General features: G+C 45.9%; 1 protein-coding gene across 1 annotated transcript; it reads left to right on the top strand.

Annotated features, from left to right (window-relative positions):
- Positions 1–252: 252 nt before the first annotated feature.
- On the top strand, positions 253–15053 carry LOC104538282 (putative polypeptide N-acetylgalactosaminyltransferase-like protein 3). Its single transcript, XM_010181428.1, has 5 exons — positions 253–434; positions 3748–3885; positions 5141–5236; positions 13737–13904; positions 14548–15053. The coding sequence occupies exons 1-5, from the start codon at positions 270–272 to the stop codon at positions 14674–14676; spliced, it is 696 nt and encodes a 231-aa protein (XP_010179730.1). The 5' UTR covers positions 253–269; the 3' UTR covers positions 14677–15053.
- The last annotated feature ends 1287 nt before the right edge of the window (positions 15054–16340 follow it).

Here is a 16340-nt window from a genome sequence, read left to right as displayed (position 1 = left end):
TATTCGCTCTAATACCAACACGTTTTTCTTCAGGCACAGGTTAGATTCTCCCTAGACGTCTCACCACGAAGCAAAGGCCAGACCTGGCCATGGGTTTCCACTTGCCAGCTGGATGATGTGATTCTCTGCACTCACCAGAATGTTATAGAAACCTCAAAACCCACAATTTATTTCTCTTTAATTTACACGTGGACCCTCCGCATCCCGGCAGAGCCCGGTGCTGACAGTGCTGTCTGGTTGTGTTGCAGGTGTGGCTGTGCGGCGGCAGCATGGAAGTCCTGCCCTGCTCCAGGGTGGCTCACATCGAGCGCAAGAAGAAGCCCTACAACAACAACATCGGTTTCTACACCAAGCGCAATGCCCTGCGGGTGGCTGAGGTGTGGATGGATGACTACAAATCGCACGTCTACATCGCATGGAACCTGCCACTGGAGGTACGGCCATTGTACCCAATCCTAAGCCCTTTATTTGCTTAAAAACTTGAATTATAGAGCATTTAGTGCCCCTGGGTGAAGAAGAGCGTTAAATACCCTGGATCACCTCTCCAGCTGTGGAAGTCAGCAGAGCTCCCTCAGCTTTGATGGAGATGCTGCAAAACCTGCAGACTTTGGAGGAATTCCTATGGTTCGCATCAGCCTTTTTATTTGCATTTCTAAAAATTAAACCTGTATGGTAGTGTTTATCTCCCCGTCAGGTGTTTACACAACATGAGTTTATGTCATTATTACGCTGCTCCACAGATGGAGTCTGTCTGTAAAGTCGGTTGGCAGAACGTGATTAATATCAGCATCATTAGTGTCTGAGGTGTTTTCCTGCAGCTTGGGCAGGTTATGTGCAGCCCAGCGTGAGTTTCCCAGCACTGGGGAAGTTGAGGCCGTTGGCACTTAAAAACTTTGTTCAGAGGTTGATGGCTTACAGGAGCTCCCCTCCCAGCACTACTTGCAAATGCACCAAAACTACTCTCTGTAAATAGCTTTGGTGGTTATATTGGTTTCTGTTCATGAAAGGTTAGATTTTCTTAGATAGGACACATTATTTGTCGTGTAAATCCTGCTGTGTGGCAGCATGGTGCATCTTTGGAAAACTGCAAGTTCTCACCAGCAAGACAGGCTGACCTTGCCCAGGGGACATGTCCTCCACGTGGACCTCTCTGGGTGATTCCCTGCACTTCTGTGTAAAACTCTGTGGGGTCCTGGAGGACTTCATGTAGGTCTAAGGCAGCTCCTTGAGGTCTGGTTTCCATGCAGGTTATGTCTAATTATGAAACCCAAAAGCACTTCCTGCCTCCCGGCCCCAGACACTGCCTGGAGCGTGCTAGAAGCACCTGCAGCTGCACAAGTGCCCCCATCCCCTGCCTCTGGTCTTGCCAGAAGGAGAAGGAGTGGTGGGGGGAGGGAGGCAGTGATGCTCTTCAGGTGATGCAAGTCATGGATCTGGGGAGCCCTGCAGAGCCCACCGCCACTCATGCCACTTGTGGCGTACAAAGTCAAGTGCAAGGAAAAAACGTTACCTTGAGTGGCCAGACCCCGTCTGAACAGGTATTTACAGCCACCCTTTTGGTGCTAAAAATAAATGTGAAATATTCATACCTTGCCCGTGGCACCCCTGCAAAGACCTGCCATGGTTCTGATCCTGCTGTGGCAGCGTCCCTGGCTGGCAGCGCTGTGCCTCAGGGCATTTTGGCAAACATGAAAACATGAGGAGCTGCTGCTGCTGCTGCTTTCTGAGGAAGGGTTACACCTGGGGAGAGTTGGTGGCATTTGGAGCCATGGCATTCGCACCTGGGTTGTCATCTCAGGGGTGGTGGGGAGTCCTGGACTAGTTCGTTGTTGAGAAATAAATTAATAGAGATGGAAAGAAATGCTGTTTATCCAGGGAGCTATAGGAGGGCGCTGATGGTGATGGGCACCGCTCCAAGCATTCAGAGAGGCAGAGCTGCCTGCAGGACTGAGGGATTTCAGCTTTCTTGACAATATTATAGTTTGCAAGATCCAAACACCCACAGGCAGGGATCTTAAACTGTGGCAGGTCCAGCCCCAATACCTGGCCTGATTCCTTTTTTTGTGTGAGGTCCTGTGCTCCTGCTCAGGATCAGCTTTGGAGCATGGCAAAAAGGGATTAAAATTCAGTGTGAGGTGACAGATCCTGTACAGCTCGGAAAACACAGCATCACACGAATCAGCACTGGGGATGGGTCTGGGGAAACGCATCTGGGTTACCCTAAAAATGATTTGGGATTTTCATATAGGTCGTATCAGTAAAATTGAGGTTTAATTTTAGAGAAGCCTTGTTTGACAGGTGGTATTGTACAGCGAGTTATGGATATTAATATGAATATGGAATTATTTTGTGATGCCACTATGTTCAAAACCAAGCCAAACCCCTTGCACTGAATATTTCAGGTGCCGACTGGTTTGTGGTCCTGCTTTGCTCTGTGTCCCATCTCACCCACTCAGATTTCAGCCTGTCTTACCTGTCTACACTGAGTCATCTTTATTTTTACCTATGAGCTACCAGTCATGCATCAAAATGGTGTCTTCTCTAAAGCAGAGTGAATAATTCATTAGGAGATCATTACAAGCTTTGTAATGGAAAATTGCCTTCCCAGCTGTACTTAATGATCACTGCAAAAGACAAGAGCAGGAGCTAAAATAGAGTAGAAACCCAGACACCTGCAGGAAGGAGTAAAAAGGGCTGCACTGTCCTTTGGTTTCCATTACCTGGCTGCTGTGTTAGTCCCCAGATTCTGTAATGGAAAAAAAGGTGAAAGGGGGCACAGCTCTCTTCGGCCCCTGCTCCCAGCTCTGTAAGATTATTCCTCCAGGGGCAGATATCATAGCTTTGTCTGCTTTTAAATCATCTCAAGCAGTGGGGTTCCTCTGTCTCCAGGGAGACTGTTTCACTGTATAATTGTCCAAATTGTCAAGAAGTTTTTCTGAGGTTCAGCCTCAACTTCTCCAATAATTTTTATCCTTTATTCTTAGCTATCTGCCTCTATTATATGTGAATCGTGAACCTTTCTTTTTTTTCCTTCTTTTCTTCCCCTCCCCCTCCCCACTTTATTTTATAGCTTTTAACTGTACTGTTCTCAGCGTTGCCTCTCAGTAGGGTCACACACCCTTGCTGTGTCAGGAGAAGGGTGTTGGTGCCCAATGCACAGTCAGGGATTTGCATTTCCAGGATTCAGCATGTGACCATCTTTTAAATCCTGACGTACATTTGCTCTTAAGCTCTTCTGGAAGTCTGTCTGGAAGTCAGTACCTAAAAGGGAAGTGAGATCTTTTAAAAATACTTTGTTGTTGTGCCCATTCACAGATTCAGTCCTTCTCAGGTGGATCCAAAGCTCAGGGCAATCAGTGGGAAAATTCACCTCTGTTCTACTGCACTTCTCATCTTTCCTTCAAAACCTTTTCTTCTCAATTTGGGTTCTATTTTCTAAAATACCTTCCAGGACCAAAAAGTGTCCAGCATCAGTCTGGCAGCCAATGCAAGGATGCCTTCAAAACCTCTCAGAGAAGTATGTGTCTCCTCCTCACCGTGGCTCTGAAACCCAAGTCTTCCTTCTGACTTGTGTGGGGATGATTTCAGCCTTGGACACATGTGCCAAAATTCCCTGGCATGGACTTACTCATCCATTGGCAGTTTCCAGACAGTTTGGAAGTTATATCAATCATCAGTGAAATATACTTATTTTTAATCTTTTTTAAGAGTAACCATTTGGTGACGTGCTGTGTTTTTATTTTTCAGAATCCAGGTATTGACATTGGGGATGTTTCTGAGAGAAAAGCGCTAAGGAAGAGCTTGAAGTGTAAAAATTTCCAGTGGTACTTGGACCACGTTTATCCGGAAATGAGAAGATACAACAACACCGTCGCTTATGGCGAGGTAATTAAGGCTGAGCAGTTCCTTAGAGCAGACTGGAAATATTTACAGCTGGTGAGTCTCTGATGAGAAATAGCCTCAAAGGAGACGAATGTGTATCAAAACCTACTATTTGTGTATATTTATATAAATTTGTATAAATCTGTTCACAGTTTCTTATAAAAACCTATTTTGGGATTTATTTCTGATCTTGGATACCATATACAGTAAAATATTTTAATGTCTTATTTACTGAATTGACAGAAAGTTATCTGTATTACCCATTGACTCCATGGATTAAGAAGCTGGATGTGTGTTTTTAATACATAGTCATCTTATAAAACCCTCTGACTTAAACTCAGCCTAATTCTGTACAAGGTCTCTGTAGGGTACATAGTGTTGTCACAACAGCTTAAGGTTGAGATAAAGTAAGGAGACTTAAATCAATCTCTGCTGGCTTTGAGACTGTACTGGGAATATAAAACCAGGCATTTATGGGAACTAATCACACCCTGTTGCAATAGGTCTCCTGGAATGGTGGCACTTTGAGAAGTCGTCTTGAAGCACAGCTCAAGCACCTCAGATGGACATTAATTTAAAAAAAAAATATTTATTGTCTACGTTCAATGCCTTCAACCTAAATTTCACCCAAAAGTAGTATTTTTAAAGGCACTGTGGCAGTTGTCCTACATGGAGGAAGGCCAGCTCTGCATTAACAGAGCAGGGGTTCAGCACCTGTTTGACTTTGCAGCATGAACTTCCACGCCCCCTCTGTAGTCTGTCCTTCAGCATTGAAGTCTGTCCTTCAGCATTGGCAGCTGGTTTTGCCATCTCGGTGTCTCCTCCTGCATCCCCACGACCGTTCCAAGGGGCTGCTTGTTCCAGCTGGACTTTTTTTTCCCCTGCCTTGTTGAGCGCTTTGAGATTTCGATGAAATACAAGCGGGTCTTGCATTGATTTCAGGCCCCTGGCAACATGCTGATGGCGGTCTAAAAATATGTTTGTTACCACCACACATGACCAAATACAAAGAAAACTATGTTCAAGGAAGTTGGCTCCTTTGAATGGTGATTATTATATAAAAGCAGTCATCATTAGGCCCTGTATTTAAAGGAAACATATGGTGCACTAAACCTTTCTCTGCCTGATTATGCCCAGTGATATAGCACCGTACATTCTTTCTATAGCAAGAGAGGCTAGATAAATTGCTGCACATCAGTTTATTGCTTATCTCCAAAGAGACAGGGCCATATAACTCTCCACTTTTTATTTCTTACAGCTTCGAAACAACAAGGCAAAAGACGTTTGCCTTGACCAGGGCCCGCAGGAGAACCACACTGCGATATTGTACCCGTGCCATGGCTGGGGGCCGCAGGTGAGGAGTTACAGTGCTGAGACTGTGCGGGATGTGCACCTTCTCTGTTGGCTTCACTCCTAAGTGTATAAAGACCAGCTTCTTGTTAAAAATATCTCAGCTGTAAAAGTACATTTTCCCAGCTACTCTTAAGAGGAGCTATTTTCTGGATTACCATAATCATGCCAGAGCTGCAAGTAAAAGCATAACTTGAAGAAATCTTCCAGATGAGGGTAAATAATGCTGAAAGCAAATAGCCTATGAGCAGAGTGGAGTGTACTCAAGCAGAGCATTTTAAGATGTTTCCTTTCTCTTTCACCCTCCAGAGTAAAAACGTAGTGACTGGGTGGAGAAAACTAGCAGTGTTTTTAAATGGAACGATAATTAGCCATTTCGGCTTGGCTGGGACTTACCATAGTGTTAGTTTTCTGGCATTCCTTTTGCCACTCCAAAAGTTTTGGAGCAAACAAAAAGCTTCTTATCCTAATTTTAAGCTTAATCTAGATCAAAAGTCATCAATCCAAGGTTGACTCTAGATCTCATATCTTTTAGAGGATTAGTGGATGTGTCAAATACTGAAATTTAGTGATGATTAACTAACTCAGCCTCATCTGTAGCTTTATCTCTTACCATGTTTTAAGAAGAAAGCAGCATGGGACTGCCACAGAGTTGGAACAAAACGAGGTTCAACACCAGCTCTGTTGCTGCTGCCAGACCTTAAACTGGACTTTCAGGATCTGCATCTCCAGGGATAATTTACCCAGTTCCCCACTAACTTTTCCTGTCTGTTTTCCTCTTATCTTTGCCTACATCCTCACTTCAGTATTTTCCCTAAATCCTGTGATTGCCTTTGTGTTTTTCTTTCTGTATGCCTGGTGGTCATCATCTCATCGTGCACTTCCTGTAGTGCAATGTCCTTCTTCCCTACAATCTTTAAGGAGAATATACAACAAAGTTTCCTTTTAGGTCTGGAAGGAGAATAACCATCTTATGAGGCATGGGGTTTTCAAGAATTATGATGTGATTTTTTTAGGTTTCCTTCAATTACCAAAATCAGGCCTGACCTCCCTGAAGCCGCAGACTAGCAGCCCTTTTTCTTCTGGCATTTTAGCTCTATCCAGTGAGGCCTTGTTTATCATCAGGATTAGATGGATGTATCTGGCTTCAACCTCCTGCTTTTGTTCGTGTTTCCCATGTGAATGCTGTGGCTATCTGTACTGGAAATTTCACTGAGGAAGGATTGCAGATGATGGGCTCTGCCGTCAGTGTGCCTGCACGGTGTGTAGTGCTGATGGGTGGAAACAGGGATAAACTCCTCTGTGACAAGGCTGTTTCTTGCGTTGCTTTTCATTTCTCTTTGTTGAAAAGTCTGTTCTCATCACCAGATGCAGAAATACTTCCCTGCTACCTTCTTGGGATAAGCCACATATGTGCTGAAGGGGTTGCATCTACTGATTTCCTTATAAATTGAGGCAAAATTGTACCTAAAAGCTGTCTGAATGCCAGGTTGAAAGCTAGGCCGAATCCACCAGCCACATTCCCTCCAAAGAAGGCAAGATGTGCAGGAGAAGACCCGTGGCACCTCGCACAGTGGGGTAGGTCCTGCCTGTTGGGCTCCATTGCCAAGAGGACGAATCTTACACTGGAAGCTCAAAGTTGCTTTGGGTGAGGTTAGGTGAGACAATCCCATCCCAGCTGTGCCCAGATGTTGAGTTAGGTAAGGTGTCTACAGAGATTTCTTTTCATTTGCAGGGCAACAATCTGTCTTTTGTGTTTTGGGGAAGACCTACCCTCTCATTGCATGTATCCTGGTCACTGTGCTGTGTGGGCTGCATTCTCCCTTACCCAGTAAGGCAGCCCTGGTTTGTCATTCCACACTTTTTCGTCTTGGCATCACAACGTTTATTGCTCTTGAGTTTATTACTCAAGGCATTGGCCATGCCTTCCAACAGCTTATTTTATCACCACCCCAAACCAGAGCTATATGTGCTGACAGGGGACACAGGGTTTAGGCTGAGAACTGTTGGGTGGATGAGACCACGTTTCTAAATTATGGTGAGCTCCTAAGGGCTGTTGAATTCACTGCATGACAGCAAACTGCTGTGATAAAGCCCCACAGATGACACAGCAAGGTACCATCAAAGGACTGTATCAAACTTTCATCTCAACCCAGATGTGCATAAATTACATAGAAATGCTCAACCCCAGTGGTTGAATTCCTGTCCCCAAAAGCTCTGTAAGCCTGCCCTCCACCTGTGCTGCAAGGTCCCTGGGATCTCCATGCAGGTGTGGGGAGGGGACACTTCACTTCTGATTCCTTCAAAATGTTACAGAAGAAAGCTAAGCATTGCAGTTGCATTCATTAAGACCGAAACTGTGAAATATGACATAATAAAGACAATTAAGTGCCTGCAGGTATTTGCGTAGTAAAACCCTGCCTGTGAAAATTTCTCCCATGAATCAGAAAGGAGAGCAGAGGAAGAAAAGTGTGGCCTGTGTGTGTCTCCCAGATAGTAGGGTTCCTCAACATATTTGGGGTAATTTATTTATTGAGCAGATTTCCATTTTAAGTATCAGAGCTTTCCATTTTGAACAGAGGCTGCTGTGACCAGTTCACTGGCTCCAGCTGTGCTCTGGGCCATGATGGATTGTAGCACGTCTTGGATTTGGGTGTCCTTTTTTGAATACCCCAATATTGAATACCCACGTGAATACCAGAGATGTGTAAACTCAGTTTTGAAAGCAGAACTTTGTTTAATCCATTGGACATTACAGATTATGTCAGTCTGTCTCCTCACAGTGCTTGTGCTGCCCATGTGTGGAAGAGGGGGTCTGTACAAGGCAAGGAGACGCCTCAACTGCTGCTTTTCAGGTGGGAAACATGTATTCGAGTTCACAGCAAAATCTTGTAGCCATTCCTTAGGGTCTGGGAACATGCGATCCCATTCCTGGTAGCTTTCCTGAGATAAGATCTGATATTATTTTTGCCACATCTTAATAACTAGCTCACCAAATCTGGCTGGAAATCTGCAGCATTAATCAGGGCATAGCAAATCGGGGTCATTTTTCTGTTCTGTCACAGGCTTCAAATAGGAGTTAGATCATCTTTTCTTACTCTCCACCTGCAAAATGAGCCTCAAGGTGTGAGGGTGAGTTGAAGATTGAGTTGGGAGTGTGGAGCTGCAGGACAAGTATCTGGAGGTCTAAGAAGCTCGAAGAGGCTCATTTTCAGCTACAGAAATGTATGGTTCAAGTGATGGGATTGCAGAAGGAGCCCGTTCTCACAATATGGTCAGCCTCGGCTTTCCAGGCTCACCAGAACCTGGTGAGCCTGGTGGTAATCCCAAAGCTCGTCTGAGCCTGACCCGAAAATTTCAGGGAACTGGCTGTGGGAGTCCTTGAGGGTAGAGAGAAAACTCACTTTGGCTTATCCTTGCCTTTAAACAACTTTTGGTCAACTGTAGCTGATGGAGTCACTGCTAAATATGACCTAGCAGTTGCTTAAACGCATACTTTTTTTTTTTCTTAAATGGCACAAACTGCCTTTTGGACTTTGGGGATGGAAACTGAAACCTCTAAATGCATTATAGTATGAGAAACTGCATTAGCCTGACATTGTCTGCTAACTCTGGGCTTTAAGATGAATGGCTGAAAGCGGTTTATTTATATTTTCCTCAGCTATTTTTGTGATTAGACTTAACCATGTTTTCTTTTCCTACCTGATGTTCTGAAGTCAAACGTTGCAGCACTGTTGGCTCCCTTCAGCTCGCCTGTCACGCAAGCTCAGCGCAGGGTTTTTTCCTTCTTGGTCTTCCACCTTCACGTTGTCCTCTCCCTCTCCAGCTGAGAACCAGTTCTTGGCAGTTCTGTTGTTTTGTGATACGTGTAATTAGTTTAACTCCTTTTTAGAAGTATTTATCAGTGAGCACAGAAGCTTTGAAATGAGCCTTTTGCAGAAGCACGGGTGATGCACAAAAAGAAATTGGACTTTTGCTACTACTGTTTAATTAATGGGCTGTGCATTGTAATTTATTGCTGGGAATACAATTATAAGTCATGTAAACACTTCATTCAAATAACTCGCTTGTTTTATATGTATATATAAAAAACACAAGGAGTTGCAATTCCTTTTGAGTTGTTCAGCATCTGAAAGCACTCACAGCGGTGCCTGTGCTCAGTGTTCGTGTGGTCTCCTAAAATCTCTACTTCTCTCCTTGGTCCTGTGGCCCATCATGTACATGTTTGAATGGTTTCACAGCTCAGGAGCAGGTTCCTCGGCTGCAGCCAGCAAGGGAAAGGCGTAGGCTCCCTGCTGGCATTTTAACCATGCGAGGCCAGCAGTGCTGCAGGTCCTGTTCCCTGCTGCACCAGGGAATGTTGGGGTTTTAGTGGAAGTCCTTGCTTTTCCTACATCCACCCCCACTGTATATCTGTAGCTGAGCAGCCCAACACAGAGAAAGCAGGGGGAAATTTGTCCCGTTGAAAGCTGGGCAGCTTCTGTTGTATCTTGAGTTCATGCTGCTGCCTGCAAAGCGGCGCGAGCTCAGCGTGCAGCATTCAGATGGGCGCAGGTAGTTGTGGTGGATCCTGTACCCAGCACCAAACGCAGGTGGGATCTTGGCTTTTGCTCATAGCACCTCTGTTGTGGTGTCTGTCACTGGGGGAATTTTTGGTTTTTTTCTTTTGTTTTCCCTTTAGCTTTCCATTCACCCTGCTTTTACTCACTTCCAGGTCAAATCATTATCAGATTTCATGATGAAGTATCCTCTTATCCTGTAATTATATTGAGCCTGCTCATGGATTTTTTTTCTTCTTGATGGCTTCATCTTTTAAGCAATACATCATGAAAACACCTTGCCATAATGATGTATTACACTAATAATACAGTAATACCTCACTGGAGTGACAGAACTATGGTGATATATTAAGGTGATAGAAAGCACTATAATGCTATAAAACTTAAGATAATGTTCACCTAGCAGAGCATTTCATTTAATTACAGGATAAAATATGTTTTGCCCATTTAAGCATCAGAAACTGGGGACAAAACCATCAATACTGAGATCATCCCGGAGACAGCAGTGTCAAGGGTGACAAAACAGCACATCAGATTAAATTGTGTTAAAAAGAAAATACTGCACGCTTTACTTATGGTTGCTAATTGATGATCTGCTCGGTGCAGAAAGGAAGCTAAACAACCCTAAATTATTTTCCAATAGAGTCAATGAAGGTCATCAAGGCTTTTATTTCCCAGGTGCTAAGACGTCTAATTAACTTTCTCCCATTGCTGAGATGCAGCCAGCCAGAAACAATAATCAAAGATGGATTGGTGGTGTGAGTTTGCCAGCAGGAGACCAGCCCACGTGTAGCCGTGCACCCACTGCTCTCCAGCATCAGTGGGCGTGCGGGTTTCACCATGGCACAGCAGCCCCCCAAAGTGGTACCTGAAGGCAGGGGATTTGACTGGCGGCCGTTGTACCTGGAGGGGTGTTTGTCAGAGGCTGTGGGTATGGATGCGTGGTTCTCTCTGGGGATCTGGCTTTGGGCCATGGACATTGATTAAAGGGTTTAAGAGCTCATCAATATTAACTGCTTTTAAATGGTGACCTTCTTAATATTTTTAAACTCTTACCCTCTGGTTCTTTCTCTTGGCCCTTCCCTTTGTTTCTTGTCCTATGCTAGGCTGGGTGGTTCCTTCAGGTGTTTCCTCAGGCTGGAACCTCCATGTTCCTCTTTTTCCTGCTGGATTGGCCATGTCTCTGTTCCTTCACCTGCTGTCTGGCTTAGGCTGCTGGCTGGAGGCTGCCAAACCTGCTCAGCAGGCCATGAGATGTAGGACAGATCACTACAAAGGACAGATGTATTTTGGGGAGCAGAATTTAAACTCAGATGACTTTGGATGGCTGACTTGCCTTTCCACAAAAGCAGGAAAACATAGTTTTGTAACATGAAATATCGGATTTAAGTAGTTATACAAGTGTGTTGTATGTTCTTGTGACCGGACTGCACTTTGGCGTAACTTCCTTCTTCGCGAATGAAATAATTTCCTTCAGAAAAGACAAACTTTTATTGTCTTTAAGCAGCATGATGACCGTGTGAGAAAATAATTGGTGGCTGCAAAGCAGCCATGGGGTCTCCATGGGGGATTCAGGCACTTGCTCACGGAGGCAACATTTTTTGGAGCAGTCAGCAATGAAAGAATTGAGAACAGGAGGGACAATCCTTAGGAAACACCTGAAAGGAGAAAACCGATGTGGTCCAACAGGAAAACATTTGGTGGAAGAGCATTCCTGGATCCTGTGAGAAGAGCTCACCTGGCTGTGCTGTGCGGATGAGGAGGATGAGGAGAGGAGCACAGTGTTGGGTGGTGCCGGTGGATGGGGTATGCTTCTGGGCAAGAGGGCAGGATTTACACAGTTACATTGCTGCGACTCGATGGTGCCCACAGGGCAGCTGATGCTGAGCCTCCGCTGCACTCGGCAGCGTGGATCAGGCATTAGGCAGTGTGCGAGATCCAGACGCGTGTTCGGGGCTTTATTTGTCTGGCTTTTATACATAGTAGGTGACACATCTAATAGATGCACTTAATGCATATTTCATAATACCTGTGTTTGGTTTTCAGCTTGTTTCATCTCCCTACAGCCCCTGCCCCGCTTCCTTCCTCAGGAAAGGTTTGATTTTTGCTCTACTTATTTTTCCCACCACATTAGGCGATAACATGTCAGAGCAGAAACATGTTGCCTTGTGGGCATCAGGCCAGCTGTCTGAAGACAAGCTGCCAAACATCATAAAAAAGAAAGTGTGTAGCACAGTAGTTATTTACATGGTAGGAAACATTTCAGAAACAGGAGAAGGAGAATAATTTGAACTGCCCATTTGGGACCTCTGGGTGATTTCTTTGTCTGTCATGGAGAAGTCTTGTCCTTTTTTTGTCTTTTCCTTTATATACATCTTTCTTTTTGGAAGACAAGCAGCCTCATCCTCTGTGTTGGTGCTCAGATACAAATTCAGATGAGTTGCGTGGTTAAAAACATGCTGTCAGACTGAGAGCACTGTCTCGCACGAGGCTTGGCTCATCGAAACATCCAACTGCTGAAACCAAATAAATGTGGATTGGAGCCTTCAGCTGGGCTGGAAACGCCCTGGGGGGTCATTGCCACTGCAGCAGTTTGGAGGGGAATTACTGTAAAGGTAAAAAGGCAAGTACTGCTCTGCACTATCTTGCAAAGGGCTTTGGGGACAGAGGAGCAGATCCTGCACCAGGGCACAGGATGGGTCAGCTTCACCCCACGCCAGCATCACCTGTGTGGTGTGTGCTGCTGCAGCTGAATCCGCCTGGGGTCAGCACCTTTGGCAAGTGCACCTGGGTGAGGTGTAAAGTAGCAGAGATCTTGCTTCTTGCTTCGAGACACAAAATGTTGGCTAAAAGCGTAACTTCTAGCAAAAAACACCAGGCACCCTTCCGGAGAGGATAGGCAGCGCCAGGGCTGGCTGGAGGATTTGGCACACCCAGACCAGAAGCCAGCATCACAACAGGACAGCAAAACTAGCTCCCAGCACCGTGTAACTGCATCTGCTGGGACTCGCTGGAGTCGGACTCTGTTACATTGTTTTAACTTTATTTTCAGTGTTTAATTATTCTAACCCAGATAGCCTGGGCTCCCAGTGTGATTTACGGTCTCTTTTTAAGCATCTGGATCACAAATACGCTCAGTTAATTCATGTGCTGAATACTCCTTATTTGTCTGCTAGATAATGGATTGATTCATAATTTAAATAAGCAGCTGTGTATATCTTTCCCCTGAACTACAAAAGGCAGGCCACTGTCATTCCTCTCTTTTCACTCCTGAATTTCAGTATGTTTAGGGAAATATTTTGGTGGAGGAGCCCTTTGTGTGCAGCCCTGCCATGGCAGCAGGGCTGTCTCGGTGCTGTCTTGGTGCCAGCTCCCTGCCCAGCACCCTCAGAGCCATTGACGCTGCCCCATGCTTCCGTCCCGCGTCGCCTTGGCATTTACATGTTGGCCCCCTTTGGCTGACGCTGCTGCTGTTGGAGTTGCTGGAGGGCTGTGCCAGACACACCAGCAGCATTGTTTGCGGGCCAAAGCAAGGCTGTTGTGCCAAGCATGGGAGAAGCCACAGTCTGGGCCAACGTGGCCAGCCAAGCCAGCTGGCTCCAGCCGTAAACCAGGGGAAATCATCCGTTGCCCCAGCCTGCAGAGCGTTTGGGCCCAAAGGAGGCTGGAGGAGTCTGCCCCATCACGGGTTTAAGGCTCAGAGTTATTCATATCCCTCCCCTGTGCCCTACGTGCTGATGTAGGTCTGCAAAAAAAAACAACAAACCCAAACCAAGAAGAATAAAAGACTGGAGAGAGTTGTGTTTTTTTCCTCTTGTCAGTTCTACTTTCTCTCTGCACAGGCTTTTTTCCTGGGGCTCTGCAAACTTGTCCTTTCCACCATCGCTTTTTAATGATGCCCCTAAGATACTGATTTTTTTTTCTCTCTCCTTCCCTGTCCCACAGCTTGCACGCTACACCAAGGAGGGCTTCCTTCATCTTGGTGCCCTCGGGACCACGACTCTTCTGCCCGATACCCGCTGCCTGGTGGATAACGTGAAAAGCCGCTTCCCGCAGCTCCTCGATTGCGATAAGGTCAAGAGCAGTCTCCATAAACGCTGGAATTTCATACAGGTTTGTATGAAACAGAGATGCTGCTTCTCTGCTTCCCAAACTGTGGGCTGTGGCACATTGTCTTTGGCATGGGGCAGTGTGGGACAAAGACAAAATGGTCCTGTGCACCAGCAGATGCTAGGTCCTAGGGCAGAGGGAAAAAGTTAGGAGGGATCAGGAGCAGGGACAGCAATTTAGGACAATTTCCAGGAGAAATTTCCCTTTCAGGTACCCGCAGGTGTATGTAACCTACCCTGTGGATGGCTTTCAGATGTCTTTGTTTCTTGCAGTTAATCTATGCTGAAAACACAGTACTTTTGTCCCAAAGCAGAGAGTAAGTACTGTACACTGTACAGAAGGGTCGCAGTTTCCTAGCACAGGAGCGCAGCCGTGCTATTTAAAGGTGACAGATACCCTTTGGTTGCTGATGTGTTAGGAATACGTGGTGTCGGTGATAAAGGTTGCTCATTCAGTTCACAGTGATTATTTTAGGAATTATTTTATAGTTTGAATTGCATTACCACCCAAATAAGTGCTGTGCACTTCCCAGCGATGCACGAGGACACAGCTGCACTCGTGGGCAGCGCACAGTCCTGCCTTGCTTCACAGGCAGCCCCACATCTTTAATTTTTAAAATATTTTTCCCCATGTCCTTTAATTTTAGAATGGTGCCATCCTGAACAAGGGCACGGGACGATGCTTGGAAGTGGAGAACAGGGGAATGGCCGGCATCGATCTGATTCTTCGCAGCTGCACAGGACAAAGGTGGACAATTAAAAATTTCATCAAGTAAAGGGTAGAAGAGTCAGAGCAGTTTGACTCAAAACACGGCTGACTTGGACTGATCCCACTGGACTCCTTTGGAAAGGATGAAATCAAAACAGAGCTTTATTCATGTTATTAGGAGAGGACATGGGGGAAATGGGCATTTGTGTCTTTTTATTTTTATTGTATATTAGTCTCCCACAGCTGATACTAGCTGTGTGAAATTGGGTCAGAACTGCTATTTTCTTCTGGCGAGTACTCTAAAAGGTACCACTTATTTCTGCTGGAATGACAGTAATAAGCTCATGCAGTCTTGTGAGCATTTTACTGACAGGGAATTGTTGCTTTCCCAGACGACTCCAAGCTTTCCCAAAGGGCCAGGTATGTTTGCACCATGATCGGAGTCGAGAGACCCTGGATGTACCTGCTTGGCAAGCAGGAAGACTTACATGCATCTGAGAGGAAAAGGTTTCCAAGCCTTAAAATGAGCCGAGTTTGAAAGATGTGGTGTTTCACTAGGTCTTCTCACTCCTTTTTCCTTATTGCCCCTGCATTCAGCAGCCCCCTTCTTGAGTCTGTGACAGGCAAAGTTCACCCTGGTAGCTCCCATGGATCTTTCAAACCCTTAATCACAGATGTCATTAAGCAAAATCCTATTGAATAAAACCACCGATCTCCCATTGCCCCTTGTCCATTGCCACCCACTGCTTCACAAGCCAGCTCCGTGCAGCACCAGTCCCTCCCATGGACACCCCAAATGGGTTCCCCTTGGAAAAATCCCTGGATGTCTGCCTGCCTGTGTGGGCAGTTGCCTGCATTTTTGGGTGTCTGTCAGGCTGATGCATGGTGAGGCCTGTGAGATGCTGGGGAGCTGCAGATCCACCTCGCCCTCACATTGGGGCCATTGGTCTGTCCCCTTGGAAACTCACCTTTACCCTTTTCTTGCTCTTTTCTTCTTGTGGAAGTGAGGATGGATGCACTGGTGTGTGCAACAGGCTGAGAGCAGGTAACATGAGAGAAGGTCCCCCTCGGGCATCCTTCCCATGGGGGCTACAGGGTTTGTTTTTAAGGCATCTATGCTCTGAACAAAGACCTCAGCAATGGTGGTCTCCATAACTTGGTAGTGGTGTTCTCTTCCCAAGGTTCAAGCAGACTTACTCTGCCTGGTCAGTGTGTGATGGTGCTGAGGGTGTGTGTCGCTGCAGACCTTCCTGAGCTGTGGTGAGGTAAGGAAGGGAGAGGGAGGGCAAGAGAGCAATAAATGGCAGTTTGGCTGAAATTTTGGGCCTTGGAGTCACTTGAGGACTGTGAGGCTGTCTCACCTGGTTTTTTTGGCTCACAGTGCTCTTGGCTACCAAATCTGCACAGCCACTGTGGGAGGCGGTTGGTTTGGGGTCCTGATGTCTGGCTGCCTGGAAAAGGGAAATGTGGTCTTGCAAGCTTGTTTTACGTAGATGCTAGACTCATGGGTTGATACAGGCTTCATTTGGTGGAGAGGAGAAGCCAGCCCATCTCCTGTCCTTCTCACAGAATACTCTTTCTGGTTGCCCTCTGGCTAGGGTGCACTAAAATATGTTAATATATGAGATGTACATGTAAATATGTTTCCCTAAGACGGGATGTGCACAAAGTTGTTTGCTGCAGAACGCTCATGCCTGTCTTCCATTTGCATCAGGATGAAGCTACCTGGAT

Source organism: Mesitornis unicolor, unplaced genomic scaffold (assembly GCF_000695765.1).
Source record: "Mesitornis unicolor isolate BGI_N332 unplaced genomic scaffold, ASM69576v1 scaffold17793, whole genome shotgun sequence".
NCBI classification, from domain to species: Eukaryota; Metazoa; Chordata; class Aves; order Mesitornithiformes; family Mesitornithidae; genus Mesitornis; species Mesitornis unicolor.
This window is presented reverse-complemented; position numbering and strand designations above follow the sequence as displayed.